The following is a 27,269-nucleotide window of genomic DNA, read 5'->3' as shown; positions in this document are numbered from 1 at the left end:
GAGTCTTCCTTTGAATATTATGAAATGACCTTTGTGTGTCTCTTAATGGCCCTTTTTTGAAGTCCATTTTGTCTGATATGAGTATTGCTACCCTGGCTTTTTTTTTTCTGTCAGTTGCTTGGAAAATTTTTTTCCAGACCTTCACTTTTAGTCTGTGTAGGTCTTTTGTCCTGAGGTGGGTCTCTTGTAGGCAGCATATGTGTGGGTCATGCTTTCTTATTCCTTCAGCTATTCTATGTCTTTTGATTGGAGCATTTAATCCATTTACATTTAAGGTTATTATTGATAGGTACTTATTCATTGCCATTTTCATACCTGTGCTCCTCTCTCTGTTTTTTACTCTCTTTCCTAGAAAAATGTCTTTGAGAAGATAGAGGGCATAGAAATTATTGCAGTAAGGAATAGATGCCATGCTAAGAACAGGGAAAAAGGAAGCAAATTTTAAATGAAAATAAGAATGGGCCCAAGGAAGGCAAAATAAGTGAGACAGGGGAAGAGTAAAGTATTAAATTTGAAAATAATGTTGTGAAGAAATAGAAGTAAATTGAACAAAAACATAACTGCAATATCAATGACAATTGAGCAAAAATTAATAAAGGTGAAAAGAGAGTAAGAATATTGTAAGAAATGGAAGGAGAATGTGGGATGACTAAAGGAAAGAAAAGTGATTTTGAGAGGATAGAGACAGGAGAAATAGTAGTGTAGCATCCACCAACGCGAGCAACAAATGGTCGGAAACTTTCAGGAGTTTAAGATGGAACTTTATTGGCCAAAGCTTTACCTGCGCAGGGGTGACCTCTCGAGGTGTCCGGAGACACGGTGCCCAGAAAGGGCTGCAAATGAGAGTCGCGCCTGGTGCTTACAGCCTAGGGTTTTTATTGGGGTGAGCAAGGAAGCAAATACAGAAGCAAACATAGCCTTTAGCGATTGGCTATCTCAAGGGAACACACATGGCTGTGCTTTCTGCTTGCAGCAGTGGATACTTTTCTGCAAAGACAAGGTCATGCACAGGCGGTTATCTTCTTCAGCACTCTTTGTACTTTCTGTATTTTCTATCTTCCTTGCTAGGTCTGGAGCCTGCCTTGGGTTCCTTGTTCCTCTTGGCTACTTTTATCTAATTCCGGGCCTAACAGTAGTAGTAGGGAATAGAAAGAAGACATAGAACAGGAAAAATAAAATTTAAAATGAGAATAAGAAAGGGAAGGAAGAAGGCAAAATTTAGTAAGACAAGGGAAGAGTAAAATATGAGATTTGAAATAAAAATAAAATTTAAGAAAGTTAAATAATAGGATAAATTGAAGAAATAGAAACATTAAAAAGATGTGTGAGAGAAAAAAATTATGCAAATAGTGTAAAAAAAGAGGTGGAATTCATTTCAGTAGAGTTCGGTGTTTGTCTGTCATCTTGTGCATCTGATGCTGGTAATGTTAGATGGTGTTCCTGTCTAGCTCTAGGCAGTTTGTTCAAGGCTACAAGTGGTCCACAGTCTGTAGCTATCTCCTTCAGGCTTGGCTGCATCCTGGATGGTCCTTGCTACTGTGCCCTGTTGGCTTTTTATCAGTGCAAGGCTCAGTGATGGGTCATCTAACATTCAGCAGCATTGCAGTCACCCCCTCCAACCTGCCTAGAAGGGGCTACTTGTGCAATTGGGTGGATGTGATTCCCAGATCTCCCTAAGGGCACTGTTCAGTCTTCAGGATAAATTGTGTGTGTGTTTCCTTGCACCTGTGCCACACTTCTTGGTCTGGCCCAGATTATTTCCTATAATGTTTAGTGTGTAATGAATTAGCCATCTGTTTCATGTCAGGGGCCAATCTGTGTGAAAGGGTCAGCTCTTTCATGATTGGCATTGATGGCAGTTCTGTGTAAGAGTCAAGACTAGGCCAGGGTCCTGAATTCCCCTTGCTCTGCCAAGTTCTGCACACTCAGCCCAGCTGTTTTCATTGAAATAAGGTCCAAGGAACGAACCTGTTGTGTCCTGGCTGAGTAAAGTTCAGATAGGCCCCCTTGCTTTTTTCCTTCTTTTCCCTTTGGATATGCACTCAGCAGGGGTTTTTGAGCCTGGCTTCACTATTCTGTAGAGCTTTCCAGTTGAATGCAGTGCTTACATTCCTGCAGAAAGGGATACTGGGGACTGTCTTCCCTTCCCAGAAGTGTTTACTGTGCAGAGGAGTGGGGTCTACCTGGATGCAAAGAATTTTGGGCACTCAGCTGTTTCCCGTCTTATCTCAGCCCACTGCCCTCGCAGGTGATAAAGTACCAAACTCTCTATTCTGCATAGCCCCTGGCTTGCTAGCTGTGCCAGGTGGGGGCCCAGCAGTCCATTTGCTGTGACACTTTCTGAACACCCTGCCCTGCTGGATTCAGTGGGAAGGAACTGCACTTTTTTTTAAAATTGTAATTAAAATTTTTTAAATTTAGTTATTTTTCAAGTACAGTTTTTTGTCTATTTCTCCCATCTAAGCCCACCCCCATCCCATGCTCACCCCTCCCCCCCCACAACACCCCAGCCCTCCTCCCTGCGTCCCTCACATTTGTTCCCCCAAATCCCTCCCCCCTTCCCCCTTAAATTCCCTCTCTCTCCCCTCTGGTCACTGTCCCCTTGTTCTCTATTTCAGTATCATTGTTTTTATTCTGCTTGCTTGTTCATTTTGTTGTTTAGCTTCCTGTTAGAGGTGAGATCATATGGTATTTGTCTTTCAACACCTGGCCTATTTCACTCAGCATAATGCTTTCCAGTTCCATCCATGTTGTTGCAAAGGGTAGTAGCTCCTTCTTTGTCTCTGCTGCATAGAATTCCATTGTGTATATGTACCACAATTTTTGGATCCATTCATTTACTGTCGGGCACCTAGGTTGTTTCCAACTCTTGGCTATTGTAAATTGTGCTGCTATGAACATTGTGGTGCATAGGTTCTTTGAAATTGATATTTTAGGATTCTTGGGATATAATTCTAGCAGTGGAATTGCTGGGTCAAAAGGCAGGTAGATTTTTATTTTTCTGAGAAAATTCCATACTGTTTTCCATAATGGCTGTATGAGTCTACAATCCCACCAACAGTGAACCAAGGACCCCTTTTCTCCACAACCTCTCCAACATTTGTTGTTTGTTGCTTTATTTATGATAGCCATCCTGACTGGTGTAAACTGGTATCTCGTTGTTTTAATTTGCATCTCTCTGATAGCTAAGGATATTGAGCATCTCTTCATGTGTCTCTGAATATTCTATATGTCCTCCTTGGAGAAGTGTCTGCCCAAGTCCTTTTCCCATTTTTTAATTGGGTTAGATGTCTTCTTAGAGTGGAGCCGTGTAAGTTCTTTGTATATTTTGGAGATTAAACCTTTGTCTGAGGTATCATTGGCAAATATGTTTTCCCATACAGTTGGTTGTCTTGCTAATTTAATACTGTTTTCTTTAGCCATGCAGAAGCTTTTTATTTTGATGAGATCCCATTTGTTTATTCTTTCCTTTACATTTTTTGGTCTAGGGGACATATCAGTTAAAAAGTTGCTGCGTGGAATATCTGAGATTTTCTTGCTGATGTTCTCCTCTAGGACTTTAATGGTATCACGACTTACATTTAAGTCTTTTATCCACCTTGAATTTATTTTGGTGTATGGTGTAAGTCTGTGCTCAAGTTTCATTTTTTTGCACGTAGCTGTCCAGTTCTCCCAACACCATTTGTTGAAGAGGCTATCTTTACTCCATTTGATGTTACTGCCCCCTTTGTCAAAGATTAATTGACTGTAGAGAGTTGGGTTGATTTCTGGGCTCTCTGTTCTGTTCCATTGGTCTATGTGCCTGTTTTTATGCCAGTACCAGGCTGTTTTGATTACAGTGGCCTTGTAATACAGTTTGATACCAGGTGTTGTAATCCCCCCTACTTTGTTCTTCTTTCTCAAAAGAGCAGCTGCTATTCGGGCTCATTTGTGGTTCCATATAAATTTTCGAGTGTTTGTTCTATGTGTGTGAAATATGCCATTGGTACTTTAATAGGTATTGCATTGAGTCTGTGAATTGCTTTGGGTAGTATGGACATTTTGATGATGTTCATTCTTCCAATCCATGAACAAGTTATATGTTTCCATTTGTTTGTGTCTTCCTTGATTTCTTTCTTCAGGGCTGTGTAGTTTTCTGCATACAGGTTTTTTACCTCCTTAGTTAGGTTTATTCCCAGATATTTTATTTTTCTTTTTGCTTTATCAAATGGGATTTTTTCCTTGATTCCTGCTTCTGCTGATTCAATGTTGGTGTACAAAAATGCCTTTGATTTCTGGATATTGACTTTGTATCCTGCTGTTTTGCCAAATTCATTAATTAGTTCGAGCAGTTTTTTGGTAGAGTCTATAGGATTTTCCATGTACACTATCATGTCATCTGCAAACAGTGACAGTTTTGCTTCCTCCTTTCCTATTTGGATGCCTTTTATTTCCTTTTCTTGCCTGATCGCTGTGGCTAAAACTTCCAATACTATATTGAATAGAAGTGGTGAAAGTGGACAACCTTGTCTTGTTCCTGATCTTGGTGAGAAAGCTCTAAGTTTTTGCCCATGGAGTATGAAGTTGGCTGTAGGTCTCTCATATATGGCCTTTATTATATTGAGGAATGCTCCCTCTATTCTCACTTTACTGAGTGTTTTGATCATAAATGGGTGCTGTACTGTATAAAATGCATTTTCTACACCTATTGATATTATCACATGATTTTTATCTTTTGTTTTGTTTACGTGATGTATTACATTTATTGATTTGCGAATGTTGAACCATCCTTGCAACCCCGGGATGAATCCCACTTGGTCATGGTTTATGATCTTTTTGATATATTGTTGGATGTGATTTGCCAATATTTTGTTGAAGATTTTAGCGTCTGTGTTCATCAGCGATATTGGCCTGAAGTTTTCTTTCTTTGTTGTGTCTCTATCTGGTTTTGGAATAAGGATGATGCTGGCTTCATAAAAAGAATCTGGGAGTTTTCCATCCTTCTGGATATTTTGGAATAGTCTGTGAAGAATAGGGGTTAGCTCTTCCTTAAATGCTTTGTAGAATTCTCCTGTGAAACCATCTGGTCCAGGGCTCTTGTGTGATGGGAGTTTTTTGATTACTGCTTCAATTTTTTTTGCTGTTATTGGTGTGTTCAGATTTTCTGTTTCTTTTTCATTAAGTTTTGGAAGATTACATTTTTCTAGAAATGTGTCCATTTCCCCTAGGTTTTCAAATTTCTTGGCGTACAGTTCTTCATAGTAATTTCTAACAATCCGTTCTATTTCTGTGGTATCAGTTCTAATCTCTCCTCTTTCATTTCTGATTGTGTTTATTTGAGTCCTCTCTCTTCTTTTCTTGATGAGCCTACTTAAAGGCTTGTCTATTTTGTTTATCTTTTGAAAGAACCAACTCCTGGATTCATTGATCCTTAAAATTGTGCTTCTAGTCTCTATGTCATTAAGTTCTGTTCTAATCTTGGTTATTTCCTTCCTTCTGCTTGCTCTGGGCTGTCTTTGTTGTTGTTCCTCGAGTTCTTTTAGGCATAGGGTTAGGTTGTTTGTTTGAAATGTTTCTATTTTCTTTAGGTAGGCCTGTAATGCTATAAACTTTCCTCTCAGGACGGCTTTCGCTGTGTCCCCTAAGTTGTGGGTTGTTGTGAGTTCGTTTTCATTTGTTTCCAGAAACTTTTTGATGTCTTCCCTAATTTCATTCTTGACCCATTCATTGTTTAGTAGCATACCATTCAGTCTCCATGATTTTGGGTGCTTTGGGTTTTTTCCTTTGGGGTTGGTTTCTAATTTCAGTCCCTTGTGGTCAGAGAAAATGCCTGGTATGATTTTAATTTTCTTGAATTTGTTGAGGCTTGTTTTGTGACCTATTATGTGGTCGATCTTTGAAAATGTTCCATGTGCATTTGAAAAGAATGTGTATTTTGCTTCCTTGGGATGACGGGCTCTCTATATATCAGTTAAGTCCATTTCATCTAGGGTGTTGTTTAATGCCGCAATATCTTTGTTGATATTTTGTTTGAAAGATCTGTCCATTTTTGATAGTGTGGTGTTAAAATCCTCTAGTACCATTGTGTTGCTGTCAATATCATTCTTGAATCCTCTAAGATTTTCTTGATATGTTTTGGTGCGCCTATGGTGGGTGAATATATATTTACGATGTTAATGTCTTCTTGGTGGATTCTTCCCTTGAGTATTATGAAGTGACCTTCTGGGTCTCTCTTTATGGTCTTCTTTTTGAAGTCTGTTTTGTCTGATATAAGAATTGCTACCCCAACTTTTTTTCCTTGTCCGTTTGCTTGGTAAATTTGTTTCCAGCCTTTCACTTTTAGTCTGTGATGGTCTTTTGTCCTGAGGTGGGTCTCTTGTGAGCAACATATGTGAGGGTCATGGTTTCTTATCCATTCAGCTGTTCTGTGTCTTTTGATTGGAGCATTTAATCCATTTACATTTAAGGTTATTATTGATAGGTACTTATTCATTGCCATTTTTGTACCTGTGTTCTTCTCTGTCTCTCACTTTTCCTTCCTTTGCTTAAAGTAGTCCTTTTAGTATTTCTTGTAGGACTGGTTTGGTGGAGACATATTCTTTTAGACTTCTTTTGTCTTGGAAGCTCTTTATTTGGCCTTCTATCTTGATTGAGAGCCTTGCTGGGTAAAGTAGCCTTGATTGTAGGCCTCTGGTTCTCATTACTTGGAATATTTCTTGCCATTCTCTTCTTGCTTGGAGTGTTTCCATTGAGAAGTCAGTAGCTAACCTTAATGGGGCTCCCTTGTATGTTACTTCTTTTTTCTCCCTTGCTGCCTTTAAGATTCTCTGTTTGTCTTGGAATTTTGCCGTTTTGATGATGATGTGTCTTGAAGTGGGCCTCCTTGGGTTCCTGTTGATTGGGACTCTCTGTGATTCCTAGATTTGTGTGACTTTTTCTGTCATCAAATTAGGAAAATTTTCTCTCATTACTCTTTCAAATATGTTTTCTATCCCTTGTTTTTCTTCTTCTCCTTCTGGTATCCCTATTATTCAGATATTACTATGTTTCATATTGTCTTGTATTTCTCTTAATACCTCTTTATTCTTTGTAAGTTTCTTTTCATTTTGCTCTTTCTGTGAGATGGTTTCTACTTTGTCCTCCAGCTCACTAATCCGATCCTTCGCTTAATCTGTCCTACTTTTGAAACTATCTACTGTGTTTTTCAATTCAGAAATTGTATTTTTCATTTTCTCTTGTCCCTTGCTGATAGTTTCTATTTCCTTTTTCATGTTGATATAGTTTGCGGTGAGATCATTGTAGCTCTTCTGTAGTTTTTGGTAGCTCATTGTGAGCTCTTTGAACTTCGTGACTACCAGTGCTTTGAATTCACTATCTGTTAGTTTATTAGCCTCTATTTCATCTAACATTCTTTCTGAAGTTTCTGCTTTTTCTTTTATTTGGGGATTGTTTCTTTGTCTTCCCCTGTTTGTGAGACTCTTCTTGTTGGCCTCAGCTTCTAAAATTGATCTGTTTTCACTCCCTGGGTTTATGCTGTGAACCTCTGGTATAATGCCTGTGAATTTCAGTGGTGCAGTCTCCTTCAGGTATCTTGATGTTCTCCGTTTCCACTCACTCCTTTTATTGTGTATGTGTAATCAGTTGTAGGAGGAGGCAAAATGGTTTATGACAGCATAAGAGTTTTTTATGATATTTACAGTCACGGCTGGTAGAGCGGAGATAGGCGATCTTTAGACTGTATATTATATTAACCGTATTCTTCAGCCCAACTTTCCACTTTTACGAGAGAATGGACAAAAGATAAGCCTCTTGTTGGGGAGGGAAGGCTTGTTGGTTGTAACTAGAAAGCAGTGAGGTTTTCGATGGTCAGATTTTCAGGTAAGGTGAGTGGAAGGAACGGTGAATAGGTGTAGTGTGTGAGCAAATAGAGTTAACCACTACAATGATAGAATTCAGGGACCTGTACAATGGGCTAATTTCCGGGAGATGTGTTATGAAGTATTTACTGTTGTACAGATCAGCTATTATTTACACTAATATTTGAGCAGTGCTCGTATAACAGTCTCTATGTGATCTGTCTGACTAGGGGGTATAGAGCTTTAGGTAGTGTGCTAAAGGAAAACAAGTGGCATGTAGTTTAGAGGGTTAGCAAAGCACTGTGGAGGAAAGGACAGGGGGACCCTGTCTAATAATACAATATATCTACTCGAGACTAAGAAGCCTCTACAGAAAGAGGAGGAATGCAGAGATATTATTAAAATATAAAAGAGGTGAAAATGAAAAAAATATGCATCTCCTCGTGGCTTCTCTGCTATAGGAAGGTCAAATTTGTCTCTCTGTCTGTACTGTTGAGATGCCCCCTCTTCGGGTCCCATTTTGGTCCTTTCACAGTTCCTAGTTGTTTGTGTCTCTTGCGGGTAAAAGGAAACGAAGCAACATACAAACAATCAAACGAAAAGGCAGGAGAGGGGAGGCAAAAGCGAAGAGTTTAAGAGGAAAGGGAGAAGGACTAAAACAGGGAAAAAGAAAGGAGAGGAACAAAGTATAGAAAGATAAAGCAGTGATAAAATAAAAAAATATATAAGGTTACTAAACTAATGCACAAAAAAGTCACTAAAAAAAGGGAAAAAAACAGAAAAAAATAAAAAAAACCCAAAACAAACAAGCAATTAGCAAAACAAACAAAGAAACAAACACACAAAAAAACAATAACAACAACAACAGAGAAACCCTTCCCTTGTTGGTTTCAAACTGTCCAGACTGGTTTTTCTAGTTGCAGCAGGATGTCTCTGTGTGCTGGGATGCCGGTGCAAGAGCGCTCACCAGCCAAGGTACCAGATTGGGGTGTGGGCGCGTACACACTCGCCGGGTAGACCGGGACTGCGCAACCTGTGCTTCCCGGTCCTCTGGTGCCCGCCCCAAAGTCTCCGGGCCCTCGCGCATGAGAAACTGGCAGGGCGCTTCCCGATCCTAGTGGCGCCAGCCCAGAGTTCTCTGCGCCCGTGCGCGCGAGAAACGGGCAGGGCGCTTCCTTGGTCCTGTGGCGCAGGCCCCGAATTCTCTGCGCCCGCGCGCGCTCATCCTTCTGGGACCGGTGAAACCGGCAGTGGGCTTCCCAGTCTCCTGGCGGTGGCTCAGAGGCCTCCGCTTCCACCAAGCCGTCTGGGACCAGGAGTAACCGGCAGGGCGCTTCCCAGTCCTGTGGCTAGTCCCCAAATGCCTCCACTTTCCCCCTGGCTCGCTGCAAGGCCGGATAGGAAGCAAGCCAAGCTGCCCTGGCAGGAGAACACCTCAGTCCACTTTCAATAAAAAACCAAAACAAAACTCTCCAGACAGCCTGTCTCTCATTCCCGCTCAGTCCCCAACCAGACCCGTGAGGCTAATGCGTCTCTGGATTCTCCCAGGCTTGCGATCACAGAGTCTTCAGTTGAACCGGGCCCTTTGTCTTTGTACCCCGCCCGGAAAATGCAAGCCGGCAAGCAGACAGGTCTCTGCCCAGTGTTGTCCAGTTTTGCTTATAGGGGAAGCAGGGGAACTGCTGGCCCGCGCTGGTGGCACTGGGGCCGCTGGTGCCTAAGCTCCTGTGGTAGACCTCTCTGGTGTTGGTCTCAGACCGATGGCTCTGTACCCTGGCCGTAGAGGCAGCATCAGGGCCACCTGGGCTGGGGTGCCAGCCACACACACACCCCCCCCCCCCCGCTGCTTTGTCTTTACTGGGGTCCTCAAGACCCCACTGACCTGCCGCTTTCTGGTGTTTCAGTGTCCAACACAGTCTCTGTTCTTTTAATTTTACAAATGCTGGATAACTGATGGTTTAGTGCGCTGCTTTTCTATAGATCTGCCAGGATTTTCACTCAGAATGCGGGAGCTATAATCCGCTCCGCCCTACTCCGATGCCATCTTCCTCCCTCTCTCCGAACTGTACTTTTAATTTGTTCTCTTTGCTGGCAGAACAGCTGCACTTGTGATCCCTGACCAGCTGTACTTCAGCTCTCCTAGTTTTTAAAAATTTGTATTTCTTAGATGCCTGGGAACTAACATAACAAAATAGGTCTGAAGTGACATATTGAGTAACAAAAGTCAGCTTTCCTTTTAAAACCTATGTGGCACCACACTGCAGTACTATCACTGTCCAGTTCTCGGTGCATGCTACCTTCCCCAAAAGCAAAAAGTCTCTCTTCGTCACAGTTGGTCATAGTGTGCCAATGCCTCTGACCAACCCAGGTGCAGCCCCTGATCGTTTTGGAAGTTAGAGTCCCTCCCTGGCACTCCCATTTGGCACTGCTGCTATAGACATGCTGCTTTCTGTGTTTGTGTTACCTGTATCTCCCAGACTCCACATATATCCTCCCAAGTCATTCCCAACTAGGGTTGCAGGGAGTGTTTGTACAGGATAAGGCCTTCTGCCTCTGTAGAAGAGGAAGCTACAACACTTCAATTTTTCCTGGTCTCTCTGCTGTTGCAGGTACCACAAACAGGGTATTTCCACTTTAACTTATAAAATCTGTATGGTGCAGTCCTACTTCGGTACTTTTCTTGAATCTTGCATCAGCTAAGATTCCACTGATTGTTCAGGTTACTTGTTGGAAGATCATTAGAAAATCCAAGTTGGGGGAAAGAGCAAGTGGACTCAGCTTCTGTCTGCTCAGCCATCTTCTGATCTTCCTCAATATTCATTACTATTGTTATGGAATATTATTTCATTGTATAACTATACCACAATTTATCCTTTCATCAGTTTATAGATTTTTGAGTTGTATGTCTTTTAAAGTAGTTAAGAGTATAGAGAACAGTACACATTTACAGAGTTTATTGTATTAAGTTATTTACCATTTCTCATTCTTTTCCTTTGGTCCATTCCATTCTCGTTCTTTTCCATTGATTCATTTTATCATCTAGTGTCATTTGTTTACTTCAGTACATCTTTTATCTATCCCACCCACTTTCTTTACACTGCTGTTGTCACATGCTATAGGCCCAATAATACAACTATATATGTCGTGTTGTTCAATTGCCTTTTACTTCAATTAGAAGAAGAAAGGAGAAGAAATATACAAGGACACCATCTTTTATAGTAACATAATTACCTTTACCAGTGCTTTTTGTTTTTTTTTCACATGGTTGTGAATTACTGTATTGGGTCACTCGTTTTCAGCTTGCAGAATTTATTTTAGTGTTTTTTTTGTAAATCAAGTCTACTCTTAACAAATTCTCTGTTGTGTGGGAATGTCTTTCTTTCAGTATCCCCTTTGAGTTATGGTTTTAGCAGATATATGATTCTTGGTTGATGTTTTCTTTCAGCACTTTGAGTGTATAGTCTTACTGCCTTCTGGTTGTCATTGTTTCTGATGAGAAGTGAGCTGTTTTTTCCTATCTACATGATGGAACATTTTTCTTTTGCTGTTTTCAGGATTTTCTTCTTGTCTTCCATCATTTTTACTATAATAACATTTGGGTGTGGATCTCTTTATAGTCATCTTACTTGGACCATATTGTGTTTCTTGGGTATATAGAATAATGTTTTTAATCAGATTTGGGAAACTTTCCGCCATTCTTTACAAGTTATTTCTGCTTCCTTCCATCTTCCCCCCCCCCTTCTGGTATGTTTTGGTTTCCCATATTTCTGTAAGCCTCTTCATTATTTTTTTCATTCTCTTTCTCTTTGTACTTCAAACTATACAATCTCTTTGACTTGAGCGATTTAGTTGTTTCTTCTTCCAGCTCAGATATACTGTTGAGCTCCTCTAATGAAACTTTCATTTTAGTTATTGCACCTTTCAACTCAAATTTCCATTTGGTTGTTTTAAAATAATTTATTTACTTTTTTATTCTCTGTTTGATGGGACTTTGTCAGCATATAGTTCTTTTAGCTTTAAGCCTGATTTGCCTGGTTCTTTGAACATATTTATAAAAGCTGGTTTGTAGTATTTATTAATTATGATACCTGGGTTTGTTAAATGCCATTTCTGTTGTCTGCATTTTCCTAATGTAGAGGTCATGCTTCATATTTCTTTTTGAATACTGCCACTTTTCATAGCATGTTGGTAACTCTGCATAATTATTCTCCTCTGTCCTGAGGCTTCCTGTTGTTATTTTCTTGTTTATTTGTTTAGCAACTTAGCTGTACTAGTTCAGTGAAGTCTGTTTTCTCCCATAGTGTATAGCCTCTGATATTGCTCCTCCGTGTAACCTTGGATATGTGTCGGCAACTCTGAGAGGATAATGATTTTAGTGGAGCTCTCTTTGACTAATATTTTCTCTGATCTCTCTTGTTAAAGTAAACTGCCTGTATTGATATATCACCTAGCTGTTACTTTCTAATAATTGATGAATGATTGCTTGTTGTTTTTGATGATGTCCTGTGTACCAAATTGCTCCACAGTCTGATTCATTTAAATTTGGCTCCCTTTGCAGAAGTAATCTTTAAGTCCAGTCCTGAGGCTTGTTCTGACCTCAGGAGAGCTCTTCTTAGCTTCCTGGCCCTTTGGTTCTCTCTTAGATGATCTAGAATTTAGTTCGTTGCTCTCATATAGCTACCAGCCTCCTCTTACTTCTTACCACCAAAATCTTTATTGTTTTCATTAGTGCTTTTAGCTTTGATTGTCACTATACTCTGTTCCAGATGAAGTTAATTCTTTGGGGGAGAGCTTTAGAGCTCTCTGTTTTTAAGACCTATCTCTACCCTGTGCCACTACTCAAGAGATCAGGGCGGAGACAGCATTTTCTTTTTTGAAGTGACACATCTACCTTAAAAGTGAGGTACTTTTCTGAAAAGGGGCTGTGGCCCCGTTTAAATAGTTAAATAGGCTTTTAGGACCTGATTTGGAATTCTGACAGGCTCAAGATTTGATTATAAACACATTCTTAGTTATAGATGTACATATGAAGATCAATCCTTTTGTAATTAGATATTACAATGCTGTGTGTGAAATGTTATAAACTGGAGAAATCTACTTTTACTTTATTTTATAATGCTATACTTTTTGTTTTTAAAACATATACTTCTTAAAGTAAGATTAACAAAGCATGATTAGAATAGTATAGGAAATGTAGAAGCCAAAGAACTTATATGTATGACCCACGGACAAGAATTGGGCAGGGGGAATATGGGTGGGGAATGCAGGGGAATAAATGGGGAAAAAATAGGACAACCGTAATAGCATAATCAAGAAAATATATTTAAAGATAATGAAAAAAACAAAAGCAATAAGAATTGATTTCTAAATTATGAAAACAACTACAAAGTAACTTTTAAAAAAGCCATAATATTAATATAATTATTTTTTTCTTTCAGGACATGTGAACTTATATATTTAACACAACCGAGCAGTTTGTAAGTAGTTGACAACATGTTATTTTTCACATTTTGTTTATTTTGAAGATTTTTCTGTACTGATCCCAAACATGTTGAGAGGTGAAATAATAAGGTGGAAGTTGATTCCCTGCAATGTATGATCAACTCTAAGAAAAATGCAAACCATTGACTAAATTTTTATTGAAGGTCTATTACAGGTATTTTATATATTACCTAAGACTCAGAGCATAATTTTTTTGTAAGAATAAATATGAAAATTGTTGGGAACCACCCTGCCCCAGGCCTCAGGAGCTGTAACCCCACCATGGCTAAGGCTGAGTGAGTGACCTTCAGACCATAAGCCACTAAGGAGACAAAGCTTATCTACCTAGCAGGAGCGCCACTTCTGCTCCTTTAAATACTACTTCTTGCTAGTGAAAAGAATGTAGTCGGTCAGAAATGTGCTGTTGGTGTAAGACAGTCATGGAGGGGGTGGACTTTCCTCCTACCCCAACCCCGCTTATAGGTTTCGGGTTCTCCCCCAAGTGTTAAAGACTGCGAGAGACAGGAGGTGCTTGAAGTGCTAGGTGACCAACCTTTATATCGCGCTTTCCCAGATGAGCCAGAAGTTAGATTAAATGGTGATGGAGGTCCCTATAAGGCCCCTGCATGTCTCAGGAATTGATCCCAGACACCCTCGTGAGATTCCGACTCATACATGGGAACACTCGATTTCTTGAGCCGAGGGGAGGAAGTGCCTTTTGTCTTCGGAGCTCGGCAAATGCCAAAAGCTCTCATACAAAACCTAGGACTAACACTAAAGTCTTCTGGAAAGCAATCTTCGGAGTCTGGTTGAACCCAAAACACTCATTCACTATCCGCTTTTCCTTATGCAGGTGGACGTAGAGAAGAGTCAAAATCGAAAAGACCACAAGAAGTGGCTTGAAAGAAACAATTTGCTGATATGCTTGTAGATAGCCCTGTAACTTGTTGCTGTTCTTAAAGCTGATTAAAGGGAAAGTCTTTGCTCTTTCTCCCAAACCTACACCTAGTCAGCAAATGCTTGGGAGAGGGAGCAAAGTACCTGTTTACTAAAGAAGGTACAGTTGCAAGGTGGTTGCAAGAGAGGGTGACCTAGGAAGAAAACCCCTATTCCTTTGTAATCCAGCACACCCTATGATATTCCTGAAAAGCACTCTGGGTGGCATTGTACCAGCCTGCAGTGCCCGCGGCATCATTGATGATATATGAGACAAATTCATAGGGACTACCAAGTCCTGTGGAGGAAAAGGGATGGCCCAGCTACTCCCTCAAGGGGGGCGCACCTCAGAGTGGCTTGGCCACCCTCTCAAGGGGAGAGCACCCCGACCCTTGCCCAGACAGGGTTTTATTGGGTTTCAATTAGCACAGAAATACAGGTACAGCTCATTCATCATTGTCAGGCAGTAAGGATCAAACAGTAGATAGCATACAAAGAACTATTAGGGCTTCTTCTGAGTCAGGGTCTATCAGCTAAGAGGCTACAAAACCTTGGGAAACAAACTCATTTCCTGCTTGTGCCTTTATCATTTAACTAAGATCATTCTTAGCAAAGCAGGCTTCACAGGATTTTACATATCCATTCTCTGGCCTGATCATCTGGGGAGCCCACCTTTTCCAGCACAGGGCTGCACTGCCCTCTGTCATTGTTTCAGGCTTAAGTCAGGCAGAGGAGGCAAGATAGCCAAGGAATTTTAGGAGACTTCTTGGGTACAGAATGAGTACTCAGGCTTCGTCAAAGCCGAGGAGGGAGGGTCCATCATCCCCTTTCTCCATAGTCTCCCAGGTCTCTCCCTGGGGCCTCCACATGATCATGCCTGTCTTAGGTTGTTTCCCCCTTGGGGAATCTTACCCATCATTGGCTAACTGATCAAGCATTGAGGGCCAGTTATGAAAAAAAGAGCAGAAGTGGAGCTCCTGCCAGGGAGATAAGCTTTGTTTCCTTAGTGGCTTATGGTCTGAAGGTTACTTACTAAGCCTTAGCCATGGGGGTTTTCAGCTCCTGAAACCAGGCAGGGTGGCTCCCAACATAAAATCTATATTAAGATCTCTGCAGAGTTTTATTTGGAAAAAGAATGAGTAGCATAAAATTTTCTACCTCATTCTAATAGTAGTATTGAAGGTGAGATAAAGCAAAGTTGTATATTTAATAATTACCAATTAATTATTAATTTCACTTGTTAATTTCCAAAGTGAATGGCTATGGAAAATTAAGGCATAGTGTTAAATTGATAAAGTAGAATAACTGAAACCTCTATTTTTCTGCTTACTCTGTTGATTTTAATTATTGAGTTGGCAAAAGGTTTGTTTTCTTCTGTAAGGTGGCTCTAAGAGTGCTTAGCTGTCATTAACTTTATTTGAGACAATTTTGTTACATTGTATTATGACAGCTCTCATATCAGCATGCATTTAAAAAAGTTTCGAAATTGGTGAATGTTTGTGTAGCCATTTTAATATTGAAGATAGAAGAAAATATGCAACATTTTTGTCATATTATGCTTTACTCAAGAAAAGTAAAAATGCAACTGAAACAAAAAAAATTTGTTCATTGTGTGAAGGTTCTATGACTGACTGAATGTGTCAAAAGTGGTTTGCAAAAGTTTCATGCTGGATATTTTTCACTGGACAATGCTCCACAATTGGGTAGGCCAGTTGAAGTTGATAGCAATCAAGTGGAGACATTAATTGAGAACAATCAACATTATACCACATGGGGGATAGCTGACATACCCAAAATATCCAAATCAATAAAGTTATTTTTGAAAATGAAAAATATGTCTTTTATTTTATGGAAAAAATGTAATGGACTTTTTGGCCAACCCAATACAAAACAAAGAGCAGAAAATATTTAAGTAACTAGAAACCAAGTGCAGTTTAGTATACTACTTCCTGTGCATATTTTTATATTAGAATTGAGATATTCAGTTTTTTAAATGAAATGTTTCCTACTATGGGCAAAATATAAATACTTTGATATGAACACTGATTCAGACAAAGTAGTAAGTTTATGTGTAAATTGTGCATTTATTTTTTAATTTTTTATAAAGATACTTTATTTTAATTATTGTTTAAGTACAGTTTTCTGTCTTTTACTCCCATCCCAGCCCACCCCCCAGCCCTCCCCACCTCCTTCCCATTTCCACCCCTTCCCTAGTTTTTGTCCATGTGTCCTTTATACTTGTTCCTGTAAACCCTTCCCCATTTCCCCTGAAATTCTCTGTCCTCTCCCCTCTGATCACAAATTGTGTATTTAAATGGACTATATTTTATTATATAATTAACTCAGGTCTATAATTTTTAAAAAAGGGGGAAAATCAGGTATATTTGATTAGCTTTTATAAATTTGTTTTCTTCTCTCTATTTGTTTACTAGGATTACTACCGAAATAAATTCTGTGTTGGTGCTAAAAGTTTCTTGGATCACATTTTTACTAGCTAAAGGTAAAGTCATTATGTTTGTTATATCCTAATGTTTTGATGTAATAATTGATCATTCTTTTGGACTGAGCTCAAAGTTTTATTTAATTTAATGTTTCTTCCCCACCCATCATCCCAAATCAATCCCAGCTTTTTGTGTGAATTGTTAACTGTTAGTAAATTCTTATAGTTCTAGTACTGGAAGCAGCACTGACAATAATCTCATTTCATTTGTTCGTAGCATCCATTCCTTCCATCTATCTCTTTTTTAAGGAATAATCTTACTGATTTTACAAGAATGATATAGACTTAAAAGAATTTAAATAATACAGCAAAATGTAAAAAAAAAAAACATAAAAGATAACCAAAACTCATGCCAGAATAATTATCATTAAAATTATGGGATTACCCAAAGCAATATACAGATTTAATGTGATCTCCATCAAAATACCAATGACATTTTTTAAAGAAATAAAACAAAAAATCATCAGATTTATATGGAATCACAAAAGACCCCAAATAGCCAGAGCAATCCTGAGGAAAAAGAATGAAGCTGGAGGTATCACCCTAAATGACTTGAAATTATACTACAGAGCAACTTAATCAAAATAGCATGGTATTGGCCAAAACTTAGTCACACAGACCAAGAGAACAGAATTGAAACCCAGAAATAAAAGCAGATGGATATAGATAAATAGTTTTTGACAGAGGAGCCAAAACTATACAATGGAGAAAAGAAAGCCCCTTTAATAAATGGTGCTGGGTAAATTGTAAAGCCATATGCAAAATAATGAAACTAGACCACAGTGTGTTCTTATGTACAAAAGTTATTTCTAAATGGATCAAAGACCTATAAATATAAGATCTGAAACAATAAATTATGTAGAAGAAAACATAGGTACTAAACTTATCAACATTGGCCTTAGAGAGGATTTTATGAATTTGACCCCAAGACAAGGGAATAAAGGCAAAAGTAAATGAATGGGACTATATTAAACTAAAAAGCTTCTGCACAGCAGAAGAAAACACCAGCAAAACAAAAAGGCAACCAACTGAATGGGAGAAGATATTTGCGAACAATAGCTTTAAGAAGGCATTAATATCCAAAATATATAAAGAACTCATACAACTGAACATGAAGGAAACGGTCTAATTAAAAAATGGGCAAAGGACCTAACAGACTTCTCTCCCAAGAAGACATGTAAATTGGTGACATGTACCATATTTTTAGGAGTATAAGACACACTGTACCATAAGACACACTTAGGTTTTAGAGGGGGAAAATTTTTTGAAGCAAAAAATGTAAAATATTTAATAACCTGTGACCCTGCTCCACCACCGCCCCCCGCCACAGTGAGCCAGGTAAGCTACATTTGGACTGTAAGTTACACCCCCCTTTTCCTCCCAAATTTGGGGGCAAAAGTGCATCATGTAGTCTGAAAAATATGGTATATGAAAAGATGCTCAACTTCACTAGCTATTAGGGAAGTGCAAATCAAAACTATAATGAGATGCCACCTTACCTCTGTTAGAATGGTTGTCATCAACAAGACAAGTAATGATAAGTGCTGTAGAGGTTGTGGAGAAAAAGGAATCCACATTCCTGCTGGTGAGAAGGTAAACTGGCAAAGAGTATGGAGGTTCCTCAAGAAATTAAGAATAGAGTTACCATGACATAGCAATTCCTCTCCTAGGTTATCTGAGTTACCCCCCAAATTTGAAAACATTTATACACAAAGATATGTGCACTCCTATGTTGATTACAGTACTATTTACAGTGGCCAAGACATGGAAACAACCCAAGTGTTCTTCAATAGACGATTAGATAAAGATGTGGTACATATATGCAGTGGAATACTCTTAAGTCATAAGAAAAGATGAAATACTGCCATTTGTGACCACATGGATGGACCTTGAAGATACTGTGCTAAGTGAAAAGTCAGTCAAAAAAGCTAAGAACCATATGATTTCACTCATATGTGTAATATAAAACTGAAACTCATTGACACAGACAACAGTATGGTGGTTGCCAGATGGAAGAAAGTGAGGATGTTATAAAGGGTAAAGGGGCCAAATATTTACTGACTGAAGATTTGACTTTTGGTGTTGGCACACAATATACAGATCGTCTATCATAGAAATATACACTTGAAACCTATGTAGTCTTATTAACCAAGGTCACCCCAATACATTTAATTAATTAATTAGAGCAGTTAATAAAGGCTACAGCTTTTAGGTTAGGCAGTTAAAAAAAAAAAACAGAGACTCCTAGGATGTTTCTCTGAATAAGGATGTCAAAAGTTCGAAGTGACTACTAGATTGGAGCCAAGGGAATGGGAGATAATGTGACCTTGTGAATAGGAATGCCTGCCCAAATATCAGCATTGGAGAACATGTATGAAAATCAAATAACTGAAGAAATCTTGGATAAGTTTGTCAGCTGTCATAAGCAAACATATGAAGAATTTCTGAGCACTTTTACTCATCTTTCAGAGGGTAATGTAACCAAGAGAGGCGCATTTGGAACTAATTCTTCAAAAAACATACCTACTTCAACAGCATTCTCATGGAAATGAACTGAATAATCACTCCCTTGGAAATAAAGCAATCTCTCTTCATACTTTATCACAGGGTTCAGAAGAGGAGCAGATAGCACTGGATGAAGGCCAGAGTGCTGGCAGCTCCTTTCAAAGTAATCTGAATTGGTCTGGAAAGGTGAAGGTAGATAATTTCCTAGCAGTAGGAGATTTGGATGTAGATGAAGAGATTGAGCCCCAAATGAGCAAGGATTTGCTGCTGCTGCCTGGAGAAGTGGAGCAGGACGTAAGCACCCATGTCCCTTTATATGTTCCCTCCATGGCCCAGCCCCTGACCCTTGGAGTTAAGCCAAGGCCCATGGTGAAAGGAATGGACAAGCACAGGGACGAGATACTCAGGGATGAAGTTCAGCCCTTCCATCTTGATGATTAATTTGATTACAACACTGTGATGCTCACTCCCAAGTTCACTCCTGCAGAGATAGATGCCATCAAAGACCTATCCAAGCTGAAGCGAGAGAACACCAACACAGACTGGGAGGAACCCCGTGACTGATTCACCAAGACATCTTCCTGTTTTTTATTTTGTTTTTATTCAAGCAACAATAGAATAAAAGATCGACCTACTGTAAAAAAATAAAATAAAATTATGAGATTGTAATTCCAGATATATTTTCATGCATACATTCTGTTAAAAATAAGGTGGGTGGATGAGTATATTCATAAACAGATTAATTTTCTAAAAATAGGATTGTATTTTAGTGCTACATTTAAAATATAAAAATTAATTTTACTCAAATTTTACAGAAAAAAATAAGTGAGAAAAATGGAGGGACTTGCTTAGTTTGGATAAAGGTTTTCTTACTTAAACTGTATTATTCCTAAAATATTTCCCTAATGTTATGAAAAATATGAAAAAATTAAAAGGTTAGTATGTTTATTTTATTTAACTTTGTGTTTTGATGTAAAGTAATATATATTTATTAGTCTGCTTTGAAGGAAAAGAATGCTAGTATTCTCATTCCTCTCATTACCTTTTTTATTCTTTACTTTCAGATTTGCTTAGTTTATTGCTGTTGTTACATTATAAAAGATTATAACATTTACATTCTATTCTGTAATTATAATTATTAATTGTCACACTTATTTAGTCTTATTTCTATATTTAAAGGGATTCTAAGATTATGATTCCTGTATCCAAACTTCTCTATTTCTGACTTTTTTATTATGATTCATTCTTACCTGGCTAGAGTTTACTATGAAGGTATTTCCTCAAAAGAGTGCCATATTTGGCCTCACATTTTCTGTGTTTGGCATGTTTGTGAATGATGACCATGATATTTATACTTGAAGGACAACTTGGATGTGTCTCCTATTCTTGTATTTTGTTTGTCTTCCTAAGGACACTGTTTCCTGGTGTTGAACATCATTCAGAAATCTGAGTCTTGCTTAATTTTCTCCTCATTTACTTCCTGTATAGCAGTAGAATTTTTTTAATTTAAGGTTTAACATATTAACTAGGATATCTTTTTATTTTTATTAGTTTTTATTAGTTTTTCTTGGAAGTAATTCCTTTGTAAACTGAAGTTCTCTTTTCAGATATATCTTAACATACTACGTTTTGAAATTTAATTTTATTCAGTTATACACTATTCTGTATTTTGTTAAACATTATCTTATTTTGGATAGTTTTTGTCTTACACATTTACTGTCTTCTCTCATATTCTTTTTCTTTGTAAAAATATTTACAATTACCGTTGACTTCTCATACTAGTCTAATCTTTGGTGTTTTTCTTATGTATCAACTATTTTTATCTCAAGCCTTTCTTCTGTTTTGAGCTTAACTATGTTTGTAATGGTGTTATTTGGTCCTCAAGTTCTTCTCAGGTTCTCTAGCTCCTTGTTTTTATGAAATGTGTTTTTTTTTAACTTAACGTAAGGACTCATAGGACATTTTCTTGTGATAGATTGTCTTCCAGATTGGCTTTTCTGTCTGTGTTTTCTATATTGTAATTATAGTTTTTCTTTTCTGTAATATGTTTGCATAATAATCTCTGTGTTCCCCCCCGTGTAGGAAGGACTTCATGTGTCAGCCCTGACCTGTTGTTCTATTTTCTCTGAGGTGGTGGGAATAAATCTTCCTTTACTCACTTTGCACACTATTACTTGTGTTTCCCCCAAAGAGTGATAATATAAGAGCAGGCTTTTTCCACCCCCATACTTACTTATAGTCAGAGGGAGAGGGACAAAGTAGAGAATTCCTCTAGAATGAAATGTGTCTTTGTTGCTCTGAGTGTTTTGTTAGAATGAACTCTAAAACAGAACCTTTCTGGTGGCAGTTATATCCTGTTACTATCCTGGGATTGTATTAGGTTTCAGATTGTATCCCAATCTGGATTCTCTGTGTATTTCAGAAAGTTAGTGACAGTTGTTTACTTCCTCCATTTTCATCCTCTCATCAGCAATTTTTGCTCCTTCAAGTAAGAAGAGGAAAAAATGGTACTCTTGGAGTCAGTATCACTCAAATTTGGTAATGGTGCTACCACTTAGCCAGTATATTTTTTCTTTTATTAAAGATTGAATAGAGAGATTCTTTGATTTAATTTCACTCTACTAATTTTAACCGAAAGTCCTTCATATCATTCATTACCTCTATATGTCTTAATAACTTCTAAATTTATTACAAACATTTAAACATTTTTGTTTAAATGTTTGTACCATTCCTATGGCTCTACAAAACCTACCTGATTCAGGGTTACCTATTTTATGACAGTTTCTACACCATCAGTATTTGTTGGGATTATTAATGGTTTAGTGGTCTCATACCAAGAATATAAAAAGTGAGTCAAACGTCTCTTTTAAAAATAATGCATAACATAGAGCTATAAAGAAATATGTGATAGCTATATTTGATCATGATTCATATATTTTATATAGCTATATGAATTTTCCTCAGGTATTTATTATATGCATTTTTTTCTTTACAGCTCTCTGGTTGTATAGTTATTGTATTAACTTTCAGGATTTTGTACAAATTAATTTATAGATGACTTTACAAATATATACTAATTTTGTTATTTCCTAATGGCTTTGGTTATTGTATTATTTTGGGATGTTTTTCAAATGGAAAATATATGAGAATTCATAAATAAATAGAATAAAGTTTAGCACATATCATACTTCAAAATTATTTTCAGAAATAATAAATTCTATAGCTCTTACTAAAACTGAAAGTAAGTTTAAAAAAGCAAAAATTAAAATATTTTAGACATGGCGACTGAATTACAGTAATAATATCTAAATATAAAATTCAACTTCTGGTCAAGATGGTGGCATAGGTAGACATGGCTCACCTCTTTGCCACAACCACATCAAAATTACAACTAAAATATAGAACAACCATCACTCAGGAGTGTCAGATACTGAGAATGGAAGTCTGACAACTAAATCAAGTTGAATGGAAGTCAGACAACTACAGAATTAAAGGAACCACATCCATCCCAACTGATAGGAGCGGCACACACATGGAATGGGCTGGTCCCACACCCATGTGGATAAAAATTTAAAAGAGATAATCACAGGAGTAAGCAGTCCCAGATCCACACCAGGCCCCCTAGCCCAGGATTCCAGTGCCAGCAAGATAAATCCTTACAATTTCTGGCTGCAAAAAACAGCAAGGGGTTGAGTGGTGGAAGAAACTGCTGGAGCCCCAAGCAGTTCCTCTTAAAGAATCAACACACATACTCACCTACTCAGACTCACTCCATCTGAGCTCTATCACAAGGGTAGCAGCTTGAAAGGCACCAGTGGGATACAGAGAGAAATGAAGTTTCTGGCATCACAGTAAGCAGAGGCCGTTGTCCCTTTGCTAAACCGTCCTGCCACAGAGCAGGTAAGCTGGTGCTATATCTTAGTCTCCATCAACCTGACTAACACCATTTGACTCAGCTTGGAGATCCCACAAGGTTCTGCCCTACCTAACGTGTAGGCCCATGCAAGCTGCTTTTCCATAAGAATGGCTGGTCTTGGATCCTAAATCCTAACAAACAGGCAATAGCTGGCTTCAGTGAGACCTAGCAGCAGCCAGATTAGATTCACAGATTGGTTCCCCTGCAAATCTCCAAGCCTAGCACCAGTAGCAGACATTTTAGATTGCTTTAAAGGTCAGGGAGGGTGGCCCCAGGGAAACACAGGTGGGAGCTGACCTTTACCTACAGCACCTGGGGAACTCCAGGACCAGTCCACCCAGTAGATAGCTACAGATCATGTCAGAGCACCACCACCCTTGCACAGCTGATTCTCCACAGAGGAGAGAGGTTGGTGGTCAATGGTCAGTCACAGCTAATCCTTATGGCTGGCTGGCCTGGGTAAATCCTTCCTATTGATCCTCCAATAGCAAAAGGCTCAACTTATAAGAGGAGGGTGTACTTAGCCCTTAAGGAGGGTGCTCCTCAAGTACCCAACTTGGGTGATGGGGGAGGCTGTGCCAGTGGACACTGTAGGACATTTACTACATTAGGCCACACTACCAAGACACAGAGTCAGAGCAGCTCTACCTAATACATAGAAACAAACACAGGGGGGCTGCCAAAATGAGGAGACAAAGAATCATGGCCCAAATGAAAAAACAGATCAAAACTCCAGAAAAAGAGTAAAACAAAATGGAGATAAGCAATCTATCCAATGCAGAATTGAAAACACTGGTTATAAAATTATTCAAGAAACTTTGGGAGGACCTAGAAGCATAAAAAGACCCAATTAGAAAAGGATACACTAATTGAAATAAAGAACAATTACAAGGAATCAATAGTAGAGTGGAGGAAGCTGAGGACCAAATCAATGATTTGGAAAATAAGGAAGCAAAGAAAAAAACCATGCAGAACAACCAGCAGAAAAAAGAATTCCCCCCAAAAACCCCAAGGATGGTATAAGCAGCCTCTGGAACAACTTTAAGAATTCCAACATTCGCATCATAGGGGTGTCAGAAGGAGAAGAGAAAGAGCAAGAAACTGGAAATCTATCTGAAAAAATAGTGAAAGAAAACTTCTGTAATTCGGTGAAGGAAATAGACATGCAAGTTCAGGAAGCACAGAGAATCCCAAATAAGGTGGATACAAAGGGGCCTGTTCCAAGACACATCATAATGAAAAGACCAAAGGTTAAAGACAAAGAGAGACTTTAAAAAGCAGCAAGAGAAAAGAAGTTTGCTTTCAGATGGCACCAGATGGGAGGGGGTCAGGGAGAATGGGTGAAGAGGTGAGGGAATTAAGAAGTACAAATAGGTAGTTAGAGAATTGCCATGGGGGTGAAAAGTACAGTATAGGACATGAAGTTGCCAAAGAATTTATACCCATTACCCATGGACATGAAGAATGGTGGGATGGTTGCCTGAGGGAGTAGTGGGTGTTAGGTGGACAGGGGCAAAGGGACAAAAATCAGGACAACTATAATAGCCTAATCAATAAAATACAATTAAAATTCTCATTGTAAACTTACATTTTATTTTTAATTTAATAACTTTATATGTTTATATATTTTTGTATATATCAGATTGGATGAGTTTTTACAAAAAAATTTTTAACATGACTGTAGTGATTGTTGATACATCCATACTGACAGTTTTTCCTTATGTTAAGATCCCAGTCTCTAAGTTTGTTTTAAAATGTGAATCTTCTTTTTCAGGAGAAGTATTACAAATGGAAGATGACCTGGTGATCTCATTTCAGTTAATGCTGTGTGTCCTTGACTATTTTATCAAACTTTCACCTCCTGCATTGCTCAAAGAACCATATAGTAAGTACTTTAAATATTTTATGTTCTTTCTTCTTCATTAAACAGTTGCTTACTGAATGTCTAATGTGTCCAAAAGTGGTTTTACAGACTAGGGTATTATAATAAATAAATCAGACATGGACTCTGTTCTCAAGAAGTGTATAATTTATAGAAGGAATTAAGACAAGTAAATAAATAAGGAGTATATGGTAGAAAGTGGTCTGGGCCAAAATACCAGCAAATGCTATGGAAGTTCAGAAAATGAGAAACTTTTCCTAGCTGGGGAAGAGCAAGGAACACCATATAGAAAGGCGACATTTGAATTGAGTGAAAACAGTAGTTAGGATTTAAGTATTGTGGTAAGTTGGAGGGAGGGCATTCCCAGTAAAGAAAAAACAGTCAAGGCACAGATAAAATTGAAACTGCATGGGAAGAGAGGTTCATTCTGCAGAAACAGATTAAATTTTTATCATTAGGTGCTATAATGATTCTGTGACTAATTTTTTGCATATGAAACTGTATTTGTCTATTTCTGTAGGTGATGAGATAGGAAATGTATTTAAGTAAAAGTAACTATTAGTAAAATAATTAGATATTATTAAACAAAGATGACTATATCGCTCTCAGAATGGAATTGTTTCCTGTGGTATCATCATGAGTAAATTTTCAAAATCAATTATTATATTACAGCAAAATGTAAATTTTTTAAAAAAGATTTTATCTTTATTTATATTTAGAGAAAGAGAGGAAGGGAAGGAGAGAAACATCAATGTGTGGTTGCCTCTCATGTGCCCCCAAGTTGGTACTCAGCCTGCAACCCAGGCATGTCCCCTGACTGGGAATCGAACCAGCAACACTTTGGTTTGCAGCCCATGCTCTATCCACTGAGCTACACCAGCCAGGGTGCAAAATGTAAACTTAACTAAGACTAAAATGATTGCTTTGCTCCAAAAATGATGGAAGTATTAGGTTGGCCAAAAAGTCTGTTTAGTTTTTTCTGTAAAATAAAAGACAATAACTTTGTTGATTTGGATATTTTGAGTATGTTGACTATCTCCTGCTATTGGCTTCTCGTGGTGCTAGAGTGCTAGAGGCCAGGGGTGCAGCTAAACATCATCTAATACATAAAATAGCCACAAAGAATGATTTGGCCCAAATGTCAATAATATGGAGAAACTTCACAAACCACTTTTGACATGTTTGATCAGTCACAGCACCTTCTTCACTGAACGAATGTTTTTTGTTGTTGTTTCAGTTGCGTATTTATCTTTCTTAAAATAATAAAACATAATATGCTGAAAATATTTCAGACTTTTTTCTATCATCAATATTAAAATGGCTGCACAAAAACTCACCAATTTCGATAAGTTTTTTTAAATGCACACTGATATGACAGCTACCACAATGCAGTTTAACAAAATTATTTACAATGTAGTTAAAGACAAGCACTCCTAGAGTCATCATATGGAAAAAACTAAAACTTTTTGGCCAACCCAATATTAATAATACTAAAAATAATGGAGGAAAGGTCAAAACTAGAAGTTTCAAAGAGTTGTTGAAGTAACTGAAAAACTTAAGTCTAATGAATCTTTGTGAACAAAAACTTCATGAAAAGACTTCTGCCAAGATGGAGGAATAGGTGAAGATGCCTTGCTTCCTCACACAACCAAGTTTAGAGACAACAAAATATTAGCAAAGAAAATACAGCCAGAACACAGAAAATTGAACTTTTCAGAAGTCTGATAACAACGAATTCTTCAGCCTAACCTGTAAGAGGGGTGAAGCCAGCAGCTGATGGAGCGGGGTTGCACAGGAAGACTGGGTCAGACTGACTCAGGCACGCAGATCCCAGGCATGGGGTTGCAACGGGCGGACCCAGTGAGCGACCCAGTGAGCGACCTAGTGAGTGACCGGGGGGACCCAGCGAGGGCGCAGGGTGGCGGGTTGACTGTGGTTGCGCATTCCTGCGCAGATAGATCGGAGAGGGACCAAGCAGGCCCCAGTGGCAGGAGGCAGCAGAGGGAGCCGCCATTTCCCCTCTCTGACCCCGCCCCCACATACAGCATCACAACCCAGCAACCTGGGCGGCCCCGCCCTGGTGAACACCTAAGGCTCCGCTCCTCATACTTAACGGGTGTGAACAGACCAAAAATGGCTCAAGAACATCTCAAAGCCCAGGGCCCATAACTCTAAGTGACAAAGAAATAGCAAAACTTGCAGATGCACAGTTCA

At 38.5% G+C, this 27,269-nt stretch overlaps 1 protein-coding gene and 1 pseudogene across 4 annotated transcripts in view; both read left to right on the top strand.

Annotated features, from left to right (window-relative positions):
• RB1 (RB transcriptional corepressor 1) overlaps positions 1-27,269 on the top strand; it is a 315,901-nt gene that overhangs the window by 128,056 nt on the left and 160,576 nt on the right. For all 4 annotated transcript variants that reach the window (XM_053665401.1, XM_053665400.1, XM_037152038.2 and 1 more), the window contains 3 exons: positions 13,274-13,312; positions 16,685-16,752; positions 24,948-25,058. In XM_053665401.1, coding sequence (XP_053521376.1) covers positions 13,274-13,312; positions 16,685-16,752; positions 24,948-25,058 — 218 coding nt within the window. The remainder of the gene's footprint in view (positions 1-13,273; positions 13,313-16,684; positions 16,753-24,947; positions 25,059-27,269) is intronic.
• Positions 19,048-19,821, top strand: LOC119054195 (intraflagellar transport-associated protein-like; annotated as a pseudogene).

The sequence above is a fragment of the Artibeus jamaicensis genome, unplaced genomic scaffold, assembly GCF_021234435.1.
Source record: "Artibeus jamaicensis isolate MK-2021 breed Jamaican fruit bat unplaced genomic scaffold, CSHL_Jam_final contig_414, whole genome shotgun sequence".
NCBI classification, from domain to species: Eukaryota; Metazoa; Chordata; class Mammalia; order Chiroptera; family Phyllostomidae; genus Artibeus; species Artibeus jamaicensis.
The sequence above is the reverse complement of the archived record's forward strand: the minus strand, read 5'-3'. Positions and strand labels throughout refer to the sequence as shown.